The 19317-nt window shown below is 41.3% G+C and overlaps 2 protein-coding genes across 3 annotated transcripts; one reads left to right on the forward strand and one right to left on the reverse strand.

Moving 5' to 3' along the window:
* The first annotated feature begins 351 nt into the window (after positions 1-351).
* Positions 352-12727, forward strand: LOC141015144 (serine/threonine-protein kinase tousled-like 2). 2 transcript variants are annotated; one of them, XM_073489081.1, is made up of 21 exons: positions 793-881; positions 2390-2484; positions 3868-3939; positions 4856-4928; positions 5142-5179; positions 5366-5458; positions 7102-7209; positions 7654-7746; positions 8190-8300; positions 8432-8568; positions 8659-8811; positions 9207-9273; positions 9419-9516; positions 9627-9708; positions 9840-9931; positions 10083-10172; positions 10345-10514; positions 10611-10749; positions 10941-11052; positions 11139-11246; positions 11692-11955. In XM_073489081.1, the coding sequence occupies exons 2-21, from the start codon at positions 2392-2394 to the stop codon at positions 11866-11868; spliced, it is 2106 nt and encodes a 701-aa protein (XP_073345182.1). In that variant the 5' UTR covers positions 793-881; positions 2390-2391; the 3' UTR covers positions 11869-11955. The 2 variants fall into 2 exon arrangements, with proteins under 2 accessions (XP_073345183.1, XP_073345182.1); XM_073489082.1 differs by lacking the exon at positions 5366-5458 and having other exon boundaries at positions 352-881; positions 11692-12727.
* Positions 12728-13370: 643 nt separating this feature from the next.
* Positions 13371-18987, reverse strand: becn1 (beclin 1, autophagy related). The gene is made up of 12 exons (XM_073489083.1): positions 18850-18987; positions 18517-18649; positions 18353-18417; positions 17978-18036; positions 17571-17661; positions 17339-17475; positions 17010-17204; positions 16769-16915; positions 16451-16600; positions 15988-16048; positions 15747-15889; positions 13371-14346 (listed from the first exon to the last, which is right to left on the reverse strand). Exons 2-12 carry the CDS (start codon positions 18641-18643, stop codon positions 14178-14180), a joined length of 1344 nt encoding a protein of 447 aa, XP_073345184.1. The 5' UTR covers positions 18644-18649; positions 18850-18987; the 3' UTR covers positions 13371-14177.
* Positions 18988-19317: the final 330 nt, after the last annotated feature.

Raw genomic sequence — 19317 nt, forward strand, 5'->3', positions numbered from 1 at the left:
TATCATACATGCGCAATCTAATATAATCGGCTTGAACACTGTTCATCCAAATAAGATGATATAATATAATAATAATGATTTAATTAGCCTTCCTAATATTGTGGCCCTAGAAGACAGGGCCAACAAATGTATAATGAAAGACCTAGTTTATGTTGCAGCCTACATTAGTGGTGAACATATCTCAAACAAATAAGATTAAAAGTCAAATGACCAAATATAAAGAAAGAAAAACAAGTGGCACACAGTGAACCTGTGACTCCTGGAGCCCCTGGAGGTCTGGGGCCCTGCCAGGCTCCATCTCCTACAGTACCCTGCCTGTTTCGGGTGGTTCTGACCTGAGGAGCTTTCATTATCTGTTAAACAAGCGCATGGGAAGCATCACATAAAGCTCTCCCTGGAGCCCTGTGCGGCCTTGCTGCAGGGGGTAATGATCTTTTATTAACAGTTACAGAATGGACTCTAACAAGGTGGCTGAACTTCTCCTGCCGGTGTAAAGGTTACACCGCTCGATAATGACAATAGAAAGACCGAGTGAAGCAGAAATGTGACAACACTTGTAAAAGAGGCTTCAGTGCATTGACAGCTCCAGGTTCGCCCGTGCAGGGGCACCAAGACGGACGAGGAAACCCCGAGGATCAGGGCCTCCTGTCCGGATGACACCGGCAGGAGCCAGCCGCACCGCTCTCCTTAGCTAGCATTAGCTAAGCTAACAAATGTCTTCCTTGCATTTGAAATAACTGTAAATGGATAACTTGATTCAATCGACTTTATTTGAGGTGTGTGGGACTGGGAGTCGTTAAGGAGTTTGCTGTCTCTGGATGGACGGACAACACCCTTTCTAGGAGTGTGAGTGACTGTGATAACTGCGAAAGGTTCTCCAGGTGAGTCCGACCGCAGCCAGTGTTAACGTTAGCCTGCTGGCTAGATAGCTTGACGCTAGCTAGTAGCGTTAGCTTGTTATTCAGTCACCAGTAACAGCCTATATACTGGTAACACTGCTTAAACTTCTGATGTGAATTGATACGTAATAACTTGGAAATTCATGACAGCGTTTCGCCTTTCTTTCCTAAAATGTTCGCAAGATTTTGACAAGCAAATTAGCATTTGCTAACTAGGAAGCTAGTTAGCATTAGCCGAGCTTGCCATTAGTCAACGTCTTCTTGTCAGTCAGCATCGTAATGGTTGTTCCACAAAATGTCATAAAATGACCTTTATCTGAAAAATCTTTTAACTTCAATAAAGTTGAGTGTATGGATTGATATTACAGTTGAGATGAAGCTAACTTGTATATTCCTATGAGGTGGGTCAGCATTGTTTTGACAGGCTTGTTGGGCAAAATGATTAACGTTGCTGCCTTGGCAAAACTGAAATGTTAATTATTGATTTTTGCTTGTTTATTTGTTTGTTTTAGAGTGACTGTCATCACCATGAATCATTGCTTTAGTTGACAGCCACCCTGTTTGGTAGGAGTTCCCAGTGGCCAAAGGAAGTGGTGCCCTGCCCTTTCAGATGGTTATGATAACCATTTATATGAGTGGGGATTTGATTAGAGATTATTCTTGGTCCATCTGCCTTAATGTCTCTCTGACTTAAATTAGTAATGTAATGACAGTGGGGCATTACTTCCCTCACGAGTAATGTCCAGATTCAGATTCACTTGCTTCTAGGATCTGCTTTGCATAGCATTTCAGCACCAGCAGCTGAAGTTTTGTTAACTGGTGCGATTAAGAATAGGTATCATTGACCTACATATGCACCAAAGTCTTATAGAATCCCCCCCCCCTTCGTTATCAGTGCAAGTAGATCACAAAACGTATACTGCAAAGATGCAAAATCATGCTGGCTGCCCATTTCTCCTGTCAACTCTTGTTATTTCAGACGCAAAGCAGGCAGGGGGCTTTTCCTGTTAGCTTTCTTCTAAAGAATTTTTTTAATTGAAGCGGTTTTCTCTGGAAAGGGCAGCAACCTAGCAAACACAGTCAGCAAACAGAGTTTACTTTGTGTCAGGTTTGGACAGTGGGTTGTCAGATTAACTGATCCAACATTAGGCTCCCGGGCAGCTGTGTTACAGGCGTTGGATTTTGCTGGTCAAACCTCAGGATTAACAGGATTGTTATGACCAAGTCAAAGCGGTTTTGTCAAATGCAGTTTCCCTGTACAACGAAAATCTTCCTTTGCCTTCCACGCTTACAATGAAACACGAGATGTATAGTTAAAAATATAAGATATACAAGAATAGAAGAAGAAGATGTAGCTGGTTCCAATTCATATTTTACATGCATGGTATTGGTAGCTAATGTGCTTCTGCCTTCCTGTTCATGTGTGTCAGTCTTCTCTTGTATGACAATAACCCAACCAGTTTCATTCACTGTTCGTATCTCCTCTCCAGGCATGATGGAAGGACTTCATAGCCAGGCTTTAGGCCTGGACCCACGCAGGCAGGAACTGCTTGAGGCTCGCTTCACTGGAGTAGGTGTGACCAAGGTTGGCATCTCTTAATAGCTTAATGGATATGTTGTATGAGCACTAAGAGTACAGTAGGGCTGCAATGATATGAGATTTTAACTAAACTTCAAATACTTTTTATTAACAATAATACGGTAGAATAAATACCATAGATGTAATGTACACAGTATGATAATCGTCAACTTCAATACCACTGACGGTATACCTTTGAACTGGTATATTGCTGCAACCCAAGTACAGGTTGTTTGTGCAGATGTTACACTTTATGATGTAATACATTTTTGAGATACAAAAGAGTAGCTCCCAGTTTTCCTGCAGGCAAACATCCCACAACCCCTCTGTCGTTTGTGTGTGAATGCAAACATGAGCAGTCGGTTAGCTCCCTCACGTCAGTCCTTCAGTTTAGTGAAGCTTGGAAGTCTTCTCTGTTTCCAGTATTGACTGATGCTCTGTGTTCAGGGCTTTTCTCAGCGGAATGATCCTGCCTCCCTGAGCTAAAGCTAAAACAAGACCAGCTCTGTCTTGGCTGACATGGGAGCCGGCCAGCAGCTCTTTGTTTCAGTGGAGCCTAGTGACACAGAAATGGCATCGCAGCTCAAGCTCACAGCATAGGCTGCGTGCTATGCTGCAACCCTGCTGTTGAACTGGGTATTACTGTGTGTGGGTGCGCATTTGAGAAAATGGCAACCCCTGAGAAAGCAATCACTCTCATTCATGCTCCGGCCTATAGTGTGCTCTGAAATGAATTGTGCGGCCTGCTCACTGTGGTATTAGATTGCAAATGATTTAAGGTCAGATTTTAAAGTGCCATTCAAGACATTATGAGGAAAATGTGTCGTGTACATGTTAAGAGAAAAATGAGAACATTTCTTGGCTGTATGTTTGACCTTGAGCAGTAGAAAACCAGCAGGCCTTAAAAGCATTAGCCTCCTGCTCCAATTAGCCTGCTGTTTCTTCTTAGCCTCATCAGGCTGTGCAGCTGGCCATGAATAGTATGAATGACAACGAGCGAGTCTACCAAGTGGATGGGAACTGAAGATTTGCAGATTTGCAAGTGGATGTGTATTACACTTCCACTGTAGCATCCTAGCTTAGAGATTGTATCTTAATGACAGTAAGATATACCTGTGAGCTGCATGTGCTAAAAAATCCTTATAAAAGTAAGATACAAGGAATGGAAAAACGCTACCACAAAGGTGAGTTATTAAAGGTGGAAGCCAATTAGTATCTTTTGTCAGATGGGAAATGCATGTGGAAATCTATACTTTGAATTTTTCGTGGCAGCATACAATGTTTTTGCTAGAAATTGTCATGTTAATATTTTACGTGTCAAGTTTCCAGTTCTACTTGCAAGAGAAGCACATGACTAATAAATCAGGTCTAATGTGTTTTTTTCTGCAGAGCTCAGCCAACAGTGAATCTTCCAACCAGTCACTGTGCAGCGCGGGATCACTCAGTGACAAGGAACTGGAGGTTGGTCCAAGAAAGAGTCGATCAAAATAATAAGTCTGCACCTTCTGACCTTCAGTGGTATCCCTATTGATTATTTGTGAAGTCTGACTTACAGGATGTAGACCGTTAGTATAAAGCCTGTCACCGGCCTGTCAGTGGCAAGTGACTCTCACACTAATAAACATGAACAAGCTAGCAGCTTTTACCTGTTCATTTGCGGGGATTCAGCCATTTTAATGTCGGGCTCGCCTCCCCACGTGCAAACCAAGTTTCCTCCAACACTGTTTTGCAGGGGCGCTGTCGATGCATCCTGGGTTAAACGCCACCCAAGACAATTGTGATTAGTTTAAAGACATGAAAACAAGTCTGAGCAATTCCCCCCCTATACCAGAATGACGATTGGTGTAGCCAGACCTTTCTCCTTTCTGTGGTGGCAAAGTAATTAGTGTACAGTGGTGCATGCTAACTTTTCATTCATTGATCTAATTTATGTTCCCACTGACTGGTGCAGTGGTTTTCCAACTGGGGTCCGGGGACCAACATGGGTGGATGTAAAGGGCTCTCAACAGAAGGAGGAATAGAAAATGTTACCTTTATCACATTTTAGGAGAGTTGGAACTACAAGGAAGTAAATTTGATTGAATTGATTGAGCTTGGTCATTGATTGACTATGAATGGGTCACTTGGCTTTTAACGGATAGATATAGAAAAATAGTTCACTAAATACTGGACACATAAAAGAAGCTGCTATTAATCAGATTACACTGTAGTCAAACGTTTCTGTTTAGCAAGGAGTGCAATCATACCCTTATGAATTCACGGTGCAAGGCTTCATTTTGTCAATTAAGTCTGTCTGCCATTATGTTAATGGGGTTAATGTAATAAACTTGATGGAGTCACATTTAAATCTAATCTGTGCTGCTTTTCTGCTCGTCAGACACCAGAGAAGAAGGCCAGTGATCAGAGAAGCAGGAAGAGAAAAGGAGACATCTATGACAGCAACAGCCAGGGTAAATCCAGGCTCAACTGTTCTGGGTTTCACTTTAGTCACTGCTTTCCTCTTGGTTTCTAAATTTAAAAATGCAATTTGGTGTGCATTTAATATGCTAAATTGCATTTTGTGTTAGCTACTGTGTACTACATTAAATGTATATGTTTCAGAATATAGTAAAGGATCAGTTAAGTGGGTTTTCTTACTTCTTATACGTGTCCTGTTTTTGTAGGAAAAGGAAGAGGGCACAAAATAAGTGACTATTTTGAGGTGAGTACAAACTACAGACTTCTGCGTTCTAGCCACTTTCACTCTCAAACTTTAGTGTGATGTCCTCACCCTCACGTTCCAACTGTGCTGGTATGGTCCTTCATCATATTCCTCCTAAATAACAACTCTGTCTTCTTTCTTTTCTGTCTTTGTTTATACACTCTTGTCAACTTGCCCTGTGGCCAGTTTGCTGGTAGCAGTGGCTCTGGCACCAGTCCTGCCCGGGGCATCCCCATGCTGGTGCGCTCCTCTCCACAGCACTCACTGTCTAATCCTCTGGTGAGCACCAGCATCCATCTCCATAGCTCTCTCCCGCTTTGTCTCTCTTTCCTCAGTTGTTTCACTGTTGGTTTACCAGCTGTTTAATCTTTTAGCCAGAGTCAAATCCATCTGTTGGATATGTGGGTCTTTGTCTGTTTTCCTTTAGCATCAATTTCCTCTTAATTGGAAAGGGTTGGTGGGGCATGCATTGCTACGATTTAGTTTCTTTTACCAAAGTCTAATCCGTTTTGGGGCTAATAGACATGTCTCTGGTTTGTCTGGATCCATTCGACCAGTGGAAGTAACAAAACATTCCTTCACCGAGTGAGTTTATAAGATTTATTTAATTAAATGTTTTCCTTTTGATGGAAATTGAATACAATGGAGTGAGTGACAGTGTTTGTTAGTTATATTTCAGGCAGAACAGCTGAACGTGTGACATCTTTTAACTGGATGGATCAAGTGCAGGATAAAATTGAACAACTGGCCAGAGAAGCTGTGGCTAATGTTGTTGTAACACAGTGAGCTGGCATGTAAAACAGGAAGACCATGTCTACATGTAAAATTTCTGGCTGCAGTTTCAAATTCTTAGTGGTTGTCGATGACCGTGTCGTGTATTTAGACTCTCTTGTAGTACAAGACTCATCAAACTACAGTGTTCACTACCTTGTGAACAGTATGTAAACAGCTTCCTACAGCAGCAGAGCTCAAGTAAAAGGTATGATGAATGACTTCTGGTGTCCCATGACACAAAAGGACTGTACAAAATGTTTAAGTGTGGGAGGTGTGCAGGGTTGTTGATCAGTACCTCTGACTTCAGGATTAGGTGGGATCTTCAGAACTCACTTTCTGGTTAAGACTTTGTTTTACCATCGTTACTGGGCACCCAGACCAAAAGCAGCGCTGTTGTTTAAAATAAAAGAAGCAACATGCTGGTTTTGTGGTGATGTTTTGCTTTAACTACTAACGAGACAGAAATGTGGTTTAAGTTGAACCCTCCATCGAAGTGAATGAGGCGCCTGTGTGTTTGTGTGTCTGAACGAAGCCTTAACAAACACTGTCTGTTACACATTTTGTTCCTAAGTACTCTCAAATTTTATTGCCATAAAGAAGATGTTATTGGTGGTAATTGACGGTGATTTTTGCCACTGATTGATTGATTATTAATGTTGGTGTGTGGATGTTGTAGTAACTTATAGTCCCTTAGTTGCAGGTACAGTAGTTTCTCAAGATTTCTACTGGGAAACAGCAGGGTTGATTTTGGTTTATGAAAGACCTGTATTGTGAAAGCTATATGGAAACGTTTATTTCAAAATCACTATATCCTGTTAACATGCTGGCAACAGTATACAAGATATTCACTAAAAAGGAGAGATTTTACAGCACCCTGTAATTGACTGCCATTTCCGAATCACTCGGGTCATGTCGTTCCTTTTTGTTGTTGTCCTGAAATCTTTCTGGAAATATCAACTATTGAATGCAATTTGTTTGAATTGCTAATATTTCTTTATCTCTTTAAAATTTACTGGAATGCAGCTTTTTCTTCCTCTTGTTTTTTATCCCTTTCACCTATTTTATAATCTCTCTATAGTGTCTGTATTACACATTTGTAATATTTTGGCTCCCGTGTCTTTCTGCCTCTCTCTTCTTCTGTCTCTTAGTTTCAGCACGGCAGTCCTTCGTCCACAGGCTCAGCCCACACAGACTCGTCATCTTGCAGCTCTGTTAAGACGGCCCCTACACACTCCTGCTCACACAAAGCCATCCAGGTGACTCACTACCAGACCTACATGCATCTCCACTTAACACCGACCTTTCCTGGTTAGAAAAAGTGTTACCTCAGCCACCATAAGTTCAGTTCTGTCCAAACTTTTATTGAAGACGTAACTTTGCACTTTGTTGTGCTGTTTAAAACAAAAAAATGCCACTAGTTGGCCAAGATGTGGGTGCTTGAATTAAAGGTCAGACTGTGAAAGGCCCTGCCACCCACACCGCAGTTCATCAGCTATCATTGCAAATTACACTAATTGGGCTAGTTAAAGGTCAACATTTTAAATTTACATCTAAAATCCAAGACACCAACGACTGATTTTGATACCTTTTAAAGTGATGGTGTGTTTTGTTACTGACTGGCCTGAGGGGTGTCTGCATCATTTGAGTGGGATGAGATGTTAACTGTCAGCTTGTTGTTTATGTTTGCCCTCGTTCTTCAGTCAGAACTGACACTGCTGAAATTGACAGCCCTGGAGAAGAACAAGAACTCTGACCTGGAGAAGAAAGAGGGGAGGATAGACGACCTGCTGAGGGTAAGACGAGAAAAAATCTTTCTCAAAAATCTGATGAGTCGAATTTACTTCGGGACATCTGGAACATCTGACAGAACTTCAGAGTATGGATGGAAAGTGGAAACAAGTTATTATTTCTGAAAACATTTTTACAAATTGATGATGGATGTCACATAAATGTTTATGCAAGGCCCATTCACAAATGTCTAATAATCCCTTCACAAACTAGACAAATGTCCTCCCACTTGTCAAGACAACCCCAGTAATTGACCTGCACCAGGCTGGTGGCAGCTCGTCATGAATTATGCGCTCATTAACTTTCAAATGCCATTGTTGTTTAATTTACATTTGGTGTGAATGCCAGCAAACCAAGCTGACACACTGATACTTGTTGCATCATGTCCGCCTCAAATCCTTCTTGCAATAAGTATTAGATGTCAGAGTGGTGATGTATGTTTCGGCAGGCAAACTGTGACTTGAGGCGGCAGGTGGACGAGCAGCAGAAGATGCTGGAGCGCTTCAAAGAACGGCTTAACAAGTGTGTGACCATGAGCAAGAAGCTGCTCATCGAGAAGGTGTGTGTACATACATCTTAGCACTCGACTTGTCGAACTTTTAACTGGTTAAGTGTTTAATTATGGTTGATTTGGTTCCCCTTAGTGGTAGAGTTAAGCTGTTTTGTGTGTCAATTCCTCTTTTTATCTAGTCAAAGCAGGAGAAGATGGCCTGCAGGGACAAGAGCATGCAGGACCGCCTGCGTCTGGGCCACTTCACCACTGTCCGGCACGGAGCATCCTTCACCGAGCAGTGGACAGACGGATACGCCTTCCAGAACCTCATCAAGTCAGCATGCATATAGGCACAAACGCTTGTTGCATTTTGTCCGTTCTGTATATGAGAATGCTGACAGTAGATTGTTCTTACATGTTCTAGGCAGCAAGAGCGAGTCAACTCGCAGCGGGAGGACATTGAGAGGCAGAGGAAGCTGCTGGGGAAGCGGAAACCGCCCTCCATGGCCCAGACGCCGCCACCCAGCCTCGAACAGAACAGACGCAAGAGCCGGAACAATGGCCAGGAGAATGAAGCGTAAGATTATAAACAATGGCTCAATTACTTCACACACTAAGGCAGTCATTCCTGAACTGCTGATAGATTTTCCAGATGATATTGGGGTGTTTGTTTGTTTTTTTGTTTATATTTGTATTATAGATTTTTTTCATTGTTTATTTCTAAAGCAGTTATTCTTTAAATAGATTGCGATAGTAATACATATCAATAAAATGGTGATTTAGACATGAACCCGTTTCTTCTGTTGAGACAAGTAGTAAGAACATTGAGTCAGACTTCTTTCATAATGAGTCTTTTTCACCTTGTTTCTATCATTTTATCTGAAGTAAGTGTGTAGCTCACTAACTTTCTGGTTATTAAGGTATTCAGGTATTGTTATAGATTACAAACTGTTGCTTCTTTGCCCAACACAGGTTGTCACTAGCAGAATATCATGAGCAAGAGGAAATTTTCAAACTTCGAATCGGTCATCTAAAAAAGGTACCAACTCACTTCTTAAAGCAGCTTCTTCCTCATTTCTCTTATTTTGAAACTTGCTACTACCTACTCACCTAGAGACCTAGTTCTACTGTTGTTCCTGTTTATTAAGATTTGAAGTAGATAATAGATTGATGTCTGTGTGCAGGAAGAAGCAGAGATCCAGTCCGAGCTTGAGCATTTGGAGCGAGTGAGAAACCTGCACATTCGGGAGCTGAAGAGAATCCATAACGAGGACAACTCGCAGTACGTATCATCTCCGTGTAATATACCTTACACATGTTCTGTTGTGTATTTTAAACTTGAAAAAGTATTTTTTAAAAAGCCAAATAATCCAATAAAGTCTTCTTCTTTAGATTTAAAGACCACCCTACACTGAACGACCGATATCTGCTATTATATTTACTTGGAAGAGGCGGCTTTAGTGAAGTTTTCAAGGTAAGCATCAGTTGACTTTCATTATTAGAGTACCACTTCATAATCTTTAAGCTGTGCTGGGTCTTTCTGAAAAACATACAGCAAGGGCACTTCACTTACCTGGTTTGTGCGTTGATGTTTTTCTTTTCCAGGCTTTTGATTTGACAGAGCAAAGGTATGTGGCCATTAAGATCCATCAACTCAACAAGAACTGGAGGGAGGAGAAGAAGCAAAACTACCACAAGTGAGTCTAGAACCTTTTTTCTTTCTTTTTTTTCTTTTACTGCGCCTGCTGTAAAAAGCCTTCTTGCTTTTCATTATTGGAAATGTTTTGACCTTTTAATGAAATTTCCAGCTGAAACCATCTGAATGTGTGATTGTAAATGTCTCCTCAGACACGCCTGTAGAGAGTACAGAATCCACAAAGAACTTGACCACCCGAGGATAGTCAAACTCTACGACTATTTCTCAATTGACACAGACTCGTAAGTGAATCATTCTGCATAAAGCTCATAAAGGTGCACCAATACAACTATAATAAATGTATTTAAGGACAAAACCTTGTATATAAGATGATGTGAAAACAGTGTGGAAGCTGTCACTTAGTGAATTACTTCTTAAAACTTCCCCAATGATGTGTTGCGCTTCCTGTGGCAGGTTCTGCACAGTGCTGGAGTACTGTGAAGGCAATGATCTGGACTTCTACTTGAAGCAGAATAAGCTGACGACCGAGAAGGAGGGCCGCTCTATTGTCATGCAGATCGTCAACGCCCTCAAGTACCTCAACCAGATTCGGCCGCCCATCATCCACTACGACCTCAAGCCCGGTATTCTTAAAGTTTTAGCATTTTGTAATCACCCTTGGTTGGTAAAAACAGAACTACTATACTGAATTTGGTACCTCTGAAAAATTTCTCTGTTAGGAAACATCTTGTTGGTTAACGGCACAGCCTGTGGAGAGATAAGGATCACTGACTTCGGCCTGTCCAAGATCATGGATGATGACAGCTACAGCTCTGCAGATGGCATCGAGCTGACCTCACAAGGAGCGGGGACCTACTGGTACATAGAGACACATTTTCACAGCATGTAGTAACCAACCAACACCAATGGCTTCACACGTTTGTAGCTGAGGTGTCGACTTTTGATGGAAGTCACACCCCCGCTACATTCAGAAAATTGTGTACAAGGTCAGAGAGAACTTGTTGAGGGAAACTCATTTAAATCTCAGGTTGTGATCATGTGGTTTACAGGTATCTGCCTCCTGAATGCTTTGTGGTGGGTAAAGAGCCCCCCAAAATATCCAACAAGGTGGATGTTTGGTCAGTAGGAGTCATCTTCTACCAGTGCTTATATGGACGCAAGGTAAGCGCTGAACTTTGTTGTTATATTTGTGAAAAAATGAAAGTAATCTGTCTGTTAACAGACTCCCTTTCTTTGTCCACTTCCAGCCGTTTGGTCACAACCAGTCCCAGCAGGATATCCTTCAAGAAAACACCATATTAAAAGCCACTGAGGTGCAGTTTCCCCCCAAACCTGTGGTCACCACAGAAGCAAAGGTATGGTAGTCACTTCTCTGTTCTCACAACACTGTTTCCACCAAACTGTCTTACAGACATCACTCATTCAGTTTCCTTCAGATTTTAATTAAATATTTAGCTCTGAGTGTGATACAATTCCTGATCAAACAGGATGTTGGGTCTGAACACAACCGTAAAGGATCCTTCTTGATTGTAAACCTATGGGCAGTTTAGATTTAAAGGGACAGTTCAACCCAAAATAAAAAAAGCATATATTTCCTCTTACCTGTAGTGTTATTTATCCATCTAGATGATTTTGGTGTGAGTTTAAGATTTTTGGCCTTTGGAAGGACTTTGTCTCAGTTGTAATGGGCACAAAGATATATGAAATGTTATTATGGAAAAAGTGTGAAGAAAAAACAGTATCAGCAGAACAGAAAGAAAGTTGGTTTGGAAATAATGAGTCCCCTCTTTCCCAATATAGGCCTTCATTCGACGTTGCCTGGCTTATCACAAGGAGGACCGTGTGGATGTGCTGCAGCTGGCTAACGACCCCTTCCTAATGCCCCATATCCGAAAAGCCCTGGGCAGCAACAGCACACCCATGGCACCTCCTCTCCCCTCCACCTCCAGCTGCTACAGCAGCAGTGCCTCCGACTGAAGCAAACTGAAAGATCCTAAAAGAAAATCCCCAGCGAGGACAAAGCCACACGGAGACGTTACACACTTGATGAAACTCCTTCTTTGCTCTCTCTCAAGAGCGGAGAGCATGATGGGATGTAGGGATACTAAAAGTGTGAATGGAACCAAAATGATGGATGATGTGGTGATGTAGTAGCACCCACCACCATCGTCCAAGTGGTAAAACATGAAGGGCCGTTTTCTGGCTGTGGGCTCTATAGAACCCAAAGATTTGCCCATATGCATGCACTAACACAACAAACTTTGGCTCATTTCAAAAAGGGGCTTTCTACATGATAAATAGTAAAAGCACCCGAAAAATTGCACAACTGACAGGCGGAGAGGTATGCCACCTGTGGAAGATCACCTGCCTGTGCTCTGTGGACGGTTTAGAAGAAGAAGCATTAATGAAATTTCATCGCATTCAGCTTGAAATGTATCATCTATTAAACTATTTTTCAGAACGACAGTGGTCATTTTCACATATGTATCCCTATAGGTTTGAACCTGGGACTTTAAGGAAGGGCTCCTACAAGTAATAAGGAATGACTGATGACCAAAGTTCAAGGCCTGCCTTGTTGACATGGAGGTTCAGAAGATGACACAGAAGAGGGCTGATTCTGGGAAAGAGTAACTGGTTTTGACCTATTTTAAATATTTTCTGGATAACTGGAAGTCAGCTTATAATTTTAATTGTTAAGTCCATATTTTTCCAAGAAATGTACCCCCTCTAATGTTTTTGTTAACCTTAAAGGGGGGCTGACTATGAGTGAGTGTTGTGATGAGAGTTAAAATTGAACTGAAATAATTATGAAATCATTAAAACTACATTTGGTTAACATGTTGTGTCGTACTTGATTTGGGAAAATCAGAGGGTAGCTAATATGCATTCATTGTGAGAGCAAGCATGGGTTGTTATTAGGCTTCGGTGGAGCCTGATGATGAGCTGATCATTTGAATCAGGTGTGTTGGAGCAGGGTAACATCTAAATAAAACGGTGCATTAAAGGACAAGTTCACCCAAAAGTGAAATTCAGTCATTATCTACTCACCCCGTGCCGATGAAAGGTGTAGTGGTAACGCTTCAGGCTTAGCAGCTACAGTCAAGATTTTGACCTTTTAAAAAGGTGCAAATAGCATCTTTTTAAAATGAATTGAGCTCTCGGGGCTTCCAGACACTGAGATTGAGCTGGATGAGCTGTATGCAGCCATTTTAAGTTATTTTTTTTTTACATTTTAAAACAAGTCCCCATCTAATTCAGTTGTTTAGGAGGATGCTGCAACACTGTTTTGCTGCTAAAGATCCAGAAATGTTTTAAGGACTACGAAACTTCACCTGACTTGCCATCAGCACAGAGGTGGGTAGACAACTGAATTTTCATTTTTTGGGGTGAACTTGTCCTTTAATGTGTTGAAACGTTTACGATTGATGCACATGTAAAGAAAGAAAGAATAATTTATAAGAAAATCTCCACCCCAGACATTGTTTTTCACAGCATGAAATGTTTATTAAAAGTATCCATCGTATTTAAAACAGGATTCATATGATGGTGCAGAGTGTGAACTTAAAGAAGCTGTCAGTGCATCTAAATACAACGGTTTACCTGTAAAGTATGTGGCAAATGTGATGACTGCAGAAATACTGACACACTCCTGTTTTATACTAAATCGTGAGACTATTAAAAACCCTACCTTGAACTCGACTATGACATCATACTCTTACAGCTTCTTTAACTGGGACAGAAAAACTTTCTCTCACAGTGATTTCAAAGGTGCAGCGCAACGGGACAGCAAGGACACCTTGAACTTCATAAAGTGGTTAGAAGTGAATTTGGCGAAGATTTCTTTCAAGTTACATTCTAGTCTGAGGACATGTGAAATTGTCTTAATGCGATGTCAGCTCTTCAGAAAGAAGCCAGATATTAATTAGTGAAGCAGACGATAAAAAGGAACTAAAAGACACGCGCGTGGTTATCTTATCCTGCTGGCTCTGACGTCAACCTGCGCCCGTCTTCAGTGCTTCCACGGCGGGCCCACAATTGATCATTTCCACTTTGCAGCAAAATAGAAACAAATTGCCCCCTCTATGATGTAACATGTAAAAACACACAATCTGGACTAAAGATCTAGACTTGCTCCATGCTTTTTTTTGTGTACTGGAAATCCTAAAAAACACTTGCAAAATGGTGCCGACAGAACCATTTATTTTCCTTTGGCTGAGAGTCCGAAAATCCATTTATCGGAGGGGCGAATTACTTTGCGGAACTCAATACAACAATGTCCAGAAGGTTTATCTGTTGTAGAACTGTGAGGTGACCCAGGCAAGTCCCCACTTCAGGTTGGTGAGCATGAACTTGAGCGCCTTGGTCCACTGCTCCTCAGAGTTGAACTGGGTTTTGATGGAGTAGGAGCCGCCGCTGCCGCCCGTGTCCTCGATCTTGCCCTTCTCCACGTCCATCCTGAGGAATGAAACATTGATTACAGTCAGTACATCAGGCCTCGTGGATGTACTGGTATCAATATTGTAATCTGGCAATTCATATAGATAGTAGGCATATGGCGTACGTGCTAACTCCCTCTCCCTGACCGACGGCATTGTTTTTTCTTCTGTTTGATTGATCTTTTGCTACGTTGGTTGATTTATGTTTTCAGTAAATAAGTAACTTTTTTCTTAATTGCCAACTCGTCCGGTCTCCCACCTTTGTCACAGACTTTGGGCTGAGCTGTGACAGAAGATAATGACGGAATTGTCATTTTTAAGTGAACTGTTCCTTCAGGTTTCTTCATTTTCTCTCAATCTGGTTTGCGGCTGTGTTAGATCCGACATCAACCCCTTTTTATGGTTTGTGCAATACATCTTAGCTGGCATGAGACCCTGCAGGACTAATAACACTACTGCATGAGTGAGCAGTGTTGCTAAGCCTTTATGGCAGCTATCTAGATCAGACATCCCTCTAACCGATAACTATATGTTATCAGTCAACCAACCTTTATTTATTCTCAAGAGATTATTGAGGGGGATAACCAAGAAGGAGAAAAAATAAATAACCAGGAGGTATACAGACAAAGAAAAGAAAGTCCCCCAATTGGCTGGTGAAAAAATTACTTTTGTTTTACATCAGATAATCTGATAAAAAATTAAAATAATTAACAGTTATATAAAAGCCCTAAAACATAGCTATTATGGCAGATAATTTAATAAATCCATTTAAATAATTAAATATAAAACACCAATACAGTTTTATAAAGTAGTTGTGATTAAAATAATTGAATGTTGATAAAAATAAAATAAACAACAGTTACTGAAAACAATTACAAGTAAAGATTTAGAGAAGGTGCTGTGTTCCAGAGTCAGGTGCACTAAAATTAAACTGAACTGATATGATTAGTATATCAAGCCTTAAAGTCTGCGGTACGTACTGTATGAGACGGTTTAACTGGCCATACGTGGTATCAGCAAAGTTAAACATAATATTATTGTGCCATACAAAACTTAACATTAACTCTGTTGGACATCTTAAAGTGTGAGGTTGTGCTGTCAGCAGTGAAAGTTGAAGGCACGGTGACCTTTATAAGGCTGATTACAGTAAGTGCATTAGTAAAAGTTGTACTGGTGGCCATGTTTTAATAATTTAAAGGGTTATAAAGCCAAAGCTTTCCCAAATGTCCTTTATTTGCCTCAATAGCATAATCATGGCAGACAATTCCCCAGCCCCTCAGGATTGAGAAGATAATTGTTTAAAATTTGCATTTAAACTTCATGAATATTAACAGCTTCATCTTAAATGGCTGCAGTGTAGCCCTGGTTAATGAGAATGAGGACAAATGTTCACATCGTGCTGCTCTGCGGGTATCTGACCTGTATGGAAGGCAGAAGCCAGTGTCTCCTTTTTCCACCTCCTCTTTGAACTGCTGGACACAGTCCAGGAAGGCCACCATGGCGTGGTCGAATTTATTGTCCCAGAAGAACCTCAGGCCACCTGAGCAGTAGAGAGGAAGCTCCTGGACAAACAAGAGACACAGAGAAAGGGCAGGATTGGAGCCTTGAGGAGTTGAAATAGTGACAGGAGAGCTGGGTGTGAGAATACTGCATGTATTACCTTAGACTTGTCTGTCAGGGACTCTAAGTATGAGTGGTTTCCATACGGGACAAGACGATATCTGAAGAGAGAGAGAGAAATGGTGTTAACTTAATTTTTTGTTGACTTACAAGATATAAAAAAAGGAATAAGAGAGAAATAATAAGAGACTACAGATGTATATTCTGAACAATGAAGGTAAAATGAAGCAACAAACAAACAAGAAAGCAACAGAATGCAAATCAAGATAATGTACTAAGATACAATAGCACTGAATAATTGAATGTAAATAACAAAAAACAATGTGGTTAAGAGCAAAGGAACAAATACAAGCCTGGTAAACAGACTTAAAATAGCCCTTATTTAGTAGGAGGCTTTACATGTGTAAGAGCACAAAATACAAATTAAAGATGACATCAAATATTTTTCTGATTTAATATTAATTATTAAAGAGATTCAACAGTGTGTGTGTGTGTGTATGTACCTCTGGAAGCGCAGCCCCATCTTGTTGGCCAGAGCGTGCAGCAGCAGCACCGTCTGCCCCCAGGCTGCGTTGATCTCATTCCACTCCACCGGGACGCTTGGGAGTCGACCGAGTCGGAAGTTGTTGATGGTACCGAACTGGCCGCTGTGCCTGAGCACAAACAAAACAAACGAGTCTCAGTCAATAGGGCATTGATTACTTTTTGTCCCGGAGGCCTCTATCAAGTAGTTGCTAAGTCACGCTTGATTGGTTGACAGAAAACAAATGATTTTCTCTCAAAATGCAAAACAACATTTCTTTGTGAGAATGGGTTTGTACCAGATGTGAAATGTGGCATTGAACACGTTGGTCTTTTTCAGGCGATCCAGCTGAATCTGGCAGTAACGCATCTGGTTGTCGACACTCTTCAGCTCATCGTCGAGCTCCAGCTGTTGCCGTTTAAACTCGCTGTACTCTTTTTGGTACCTTTTAGCAAAAAGCAGTGGAAAGAAACGGAGCTGTTAGCTGCTGTTTCATTCAGTATACAGCAGTATAATCTGTTTATTCTCAGATCACTCACTGTAGCTCCTCCGTGTCCAGCTGCTGAGAGTGGACCCTGCTCTGGGTCAGGTCCTGGGCCACAGCGGCCCTCTGCTCCTCCACAGCCTCCAGCTCCTGGACCAGAGCCTCCTCCTCCTCCTTCAGCTGCTGCAGCTCTGCCAGCAGGGTCTCCTCTTCCTCCACCTGCAGGTGTGACAGCAGCTCCAGACACTGCCTGAAAATACAGCATATGTTATTACATGCATACTCATTTTATTTGAAATCAGGACTTAACCAAACCAGGTTACAGTATTTTTTGTCTCTCGTAAATGTTTTTGAAAATCTGACACATAGAGGAATTTAACCCACTTGTAATTCTGGCACTCGTTCTCTGTGATGTTCAGCTGGGTGTCCAGGTGGTCCAGCAGGGTGTCAGTACATTCTTCACACAGTGGGTGGTCCACATCTGTCTGGCCTGACATGATGTCAAACAGGTCGCTGGTCACCTGGATAGGGTGGGATCGGAGGCAAAATTGTCACTTGGTATGGTCACGTCACTATCACACTGTCAGATAAGAACATTACGGTTCAAAGACTTTACCTTAAGCCTACGACTAAGATTTTCCATGGTTCCACCATCGGATGCTTCTCCGATCAGCGTGAAGCTGTTGGCGCTCTCTGTGGACATCATCCTGCAGGGAAAGATTCAGCAGCTCAGTCAACTTTGTCCATCGTCCATAACTCATTTGACAGATTGATTTCTGCAGCACTGCGAGGTCTTTATGGCGGTCACATACAGGTGGCTCTTTGGATACTTCAGGTGTACACTGCTTATTCCATCTTGTGACGGGCTCATTGCATAAGGGAAATATTGTCTATGCTAATATATATTGCCATGTAAAATAAAGGCATTTTAATTTTGCCCAAACTCCTACACAGTACCTTTGATTGTTTTTGAATAAATTGTATTCTGTTCCAGGTCCTGAATAAAAACACTTGAGTGCTCACCGTGCAGGGGGGATGTACTTTCTTGACACTCCATCTTGCTTGTTTTCTACAAAATTCTCCTGGAAGGAAAATAAATGTTATTCTGAGACTCAAGTATTCTTGTTTTAGTTGTTTTAGTCTTATAGTCTTCTAAAAGTCTTGCAGATAACATTGAAATTTTCACAACAGAAACAAAATACAGAAACATGACATGCAGTAGATCAGAATTTTATTTACATATGCTTTTGCTAACTAGCTAAATAATCCAACATTCCCAAATCATCAGTTGACATAATTTCTGAAGGAAACAAAAGTCTGATTGAAACAAAAGTCTTGTGCATCCTGCACAGACCAGTCACATCTTCAGATACACTGCATGTTTTCTGCTGTACGTACCTCTGGTGCTGTCTCCCCTTCAGAGCTGTCAGCCTGTTTACTTGGGGTCACTGTGACTAACGGAGCTGAGGAGGACAGAGGGACGCACAGGGGTCAAAGCATGACCGATGAAGCAGTGTGAACGCCAATAGACTACATCTCCTTTTACAGGTGTGCATACATACCGATAAGTTCGTGGATTGTGACCCGGTCGAGCACATTGAAGGATGTGTCCAGTTTGAGCGGCTGACAGCACCGCTGACACACGAAGCTGACCTGCATGGTTGTGCTCGACGACTTGGAGCCCTCCATCGCTAGCTACAAGAGGACATGTAAAGAAATTGTTTGAGTTATTAACACTAATGATAGCTCGGTAGCATTTTCGTAGTAAGTGTAGTAGAAGTTAACGCTACACTGTCTAGCTCGCTAGCTACATAGCTAGCTGGACAGTTCATTAACATTAGCTTTACCGCTAGCTTGACATACATTGACGGTTTATAAACATAACATAGACTCACTGTCGCTTGTGAAGATAAAAACTATTGCATAATAATCCTGAATTGCACACGACGGTAAGAAATCACGTCCAATATATTTAGCGTGACTGCTCCATTTTGCACCTCGGGATTTCTCTTCCCACTTCCGTATTGTTGTTTACGCCGGATGTGACGTCAAACTTAAAGTGTGAACGTCACGTGGGAAATAGTTTATAATAGGAAACATATTGTGACAATACTACAGGTAGTTTTTAACTTCACCTGACAATTTTTGGTCAATACTTTAATCGTTTTACATATAGTTTAGTTCGTTATTTATATACATATAATTTGGCAAATATCATATTCACAAATGCACATCTTATTTAAAAAAAAAAAAAGCCAAAGTATGCCAAACTAACAAAAAGGAGTCATTAGAAAAAATATAATCCTTTTTTTTCAAAATGGTACAGTTCAGTAAGGGCCTTTTTTATAGTTCAAGAAGGATTA

This window comes from Pagrus major, chromosome 20, assembly GCF_040436345.1.
Source record: "Pagrus major chromosome 20, Pma_NU_1.0".
Taxonomy (NCBI): domain Eukaryota; kingdom Metazoa; phylum Chordata; class Actinopteri; order Spariformes; family Sparidae; genus Pagrus; species Pagrus major.

Coding starts and splice junctions, on each gene's coding strand:
- LOC141015144 (XM_073489081.1), top strand. CDS start 2,392: ATGATGGAAGGACTTCATAGCCAGGCTTTAGGCCTGGACCCACGCAGG. Junction 3,940..4,855: donor TCAGTGACAAGGAACTGGAG/GTTGGTCCAAGA, acceptor TCTGCTCGTCAG/ACACCAGAGAAGAAGGCCAG. Junction 9,932..10,082: donor AAGAAGCAAAACTACCACAA/GTGAGTCTAGAA, acceptor ATGTCTCCTCAG/ACACGCCTGTAGAGAGTACA.
- becn1 (XM_073489083.1), bottom strand. CDS start 18,643: ATGGAGGGCTCCAAGTCGTCGAGCACAACCATGCAGGTCAGCTTCGTG. Junction 18,037..18,352: donor AAGGGGAGACAGCACCAGAG/GTACGTACAGCA, acceptor TTTTCCTTCCAG/GAGAATTTTGTAGAAAACAA. Junction 14,347..15,746: donor GGCTTCTGCCTTCCATACAG/GTCAGATACCCG, acceptor TTCATTCCTCAG/GATGGACGTGGAGAAGGGCA.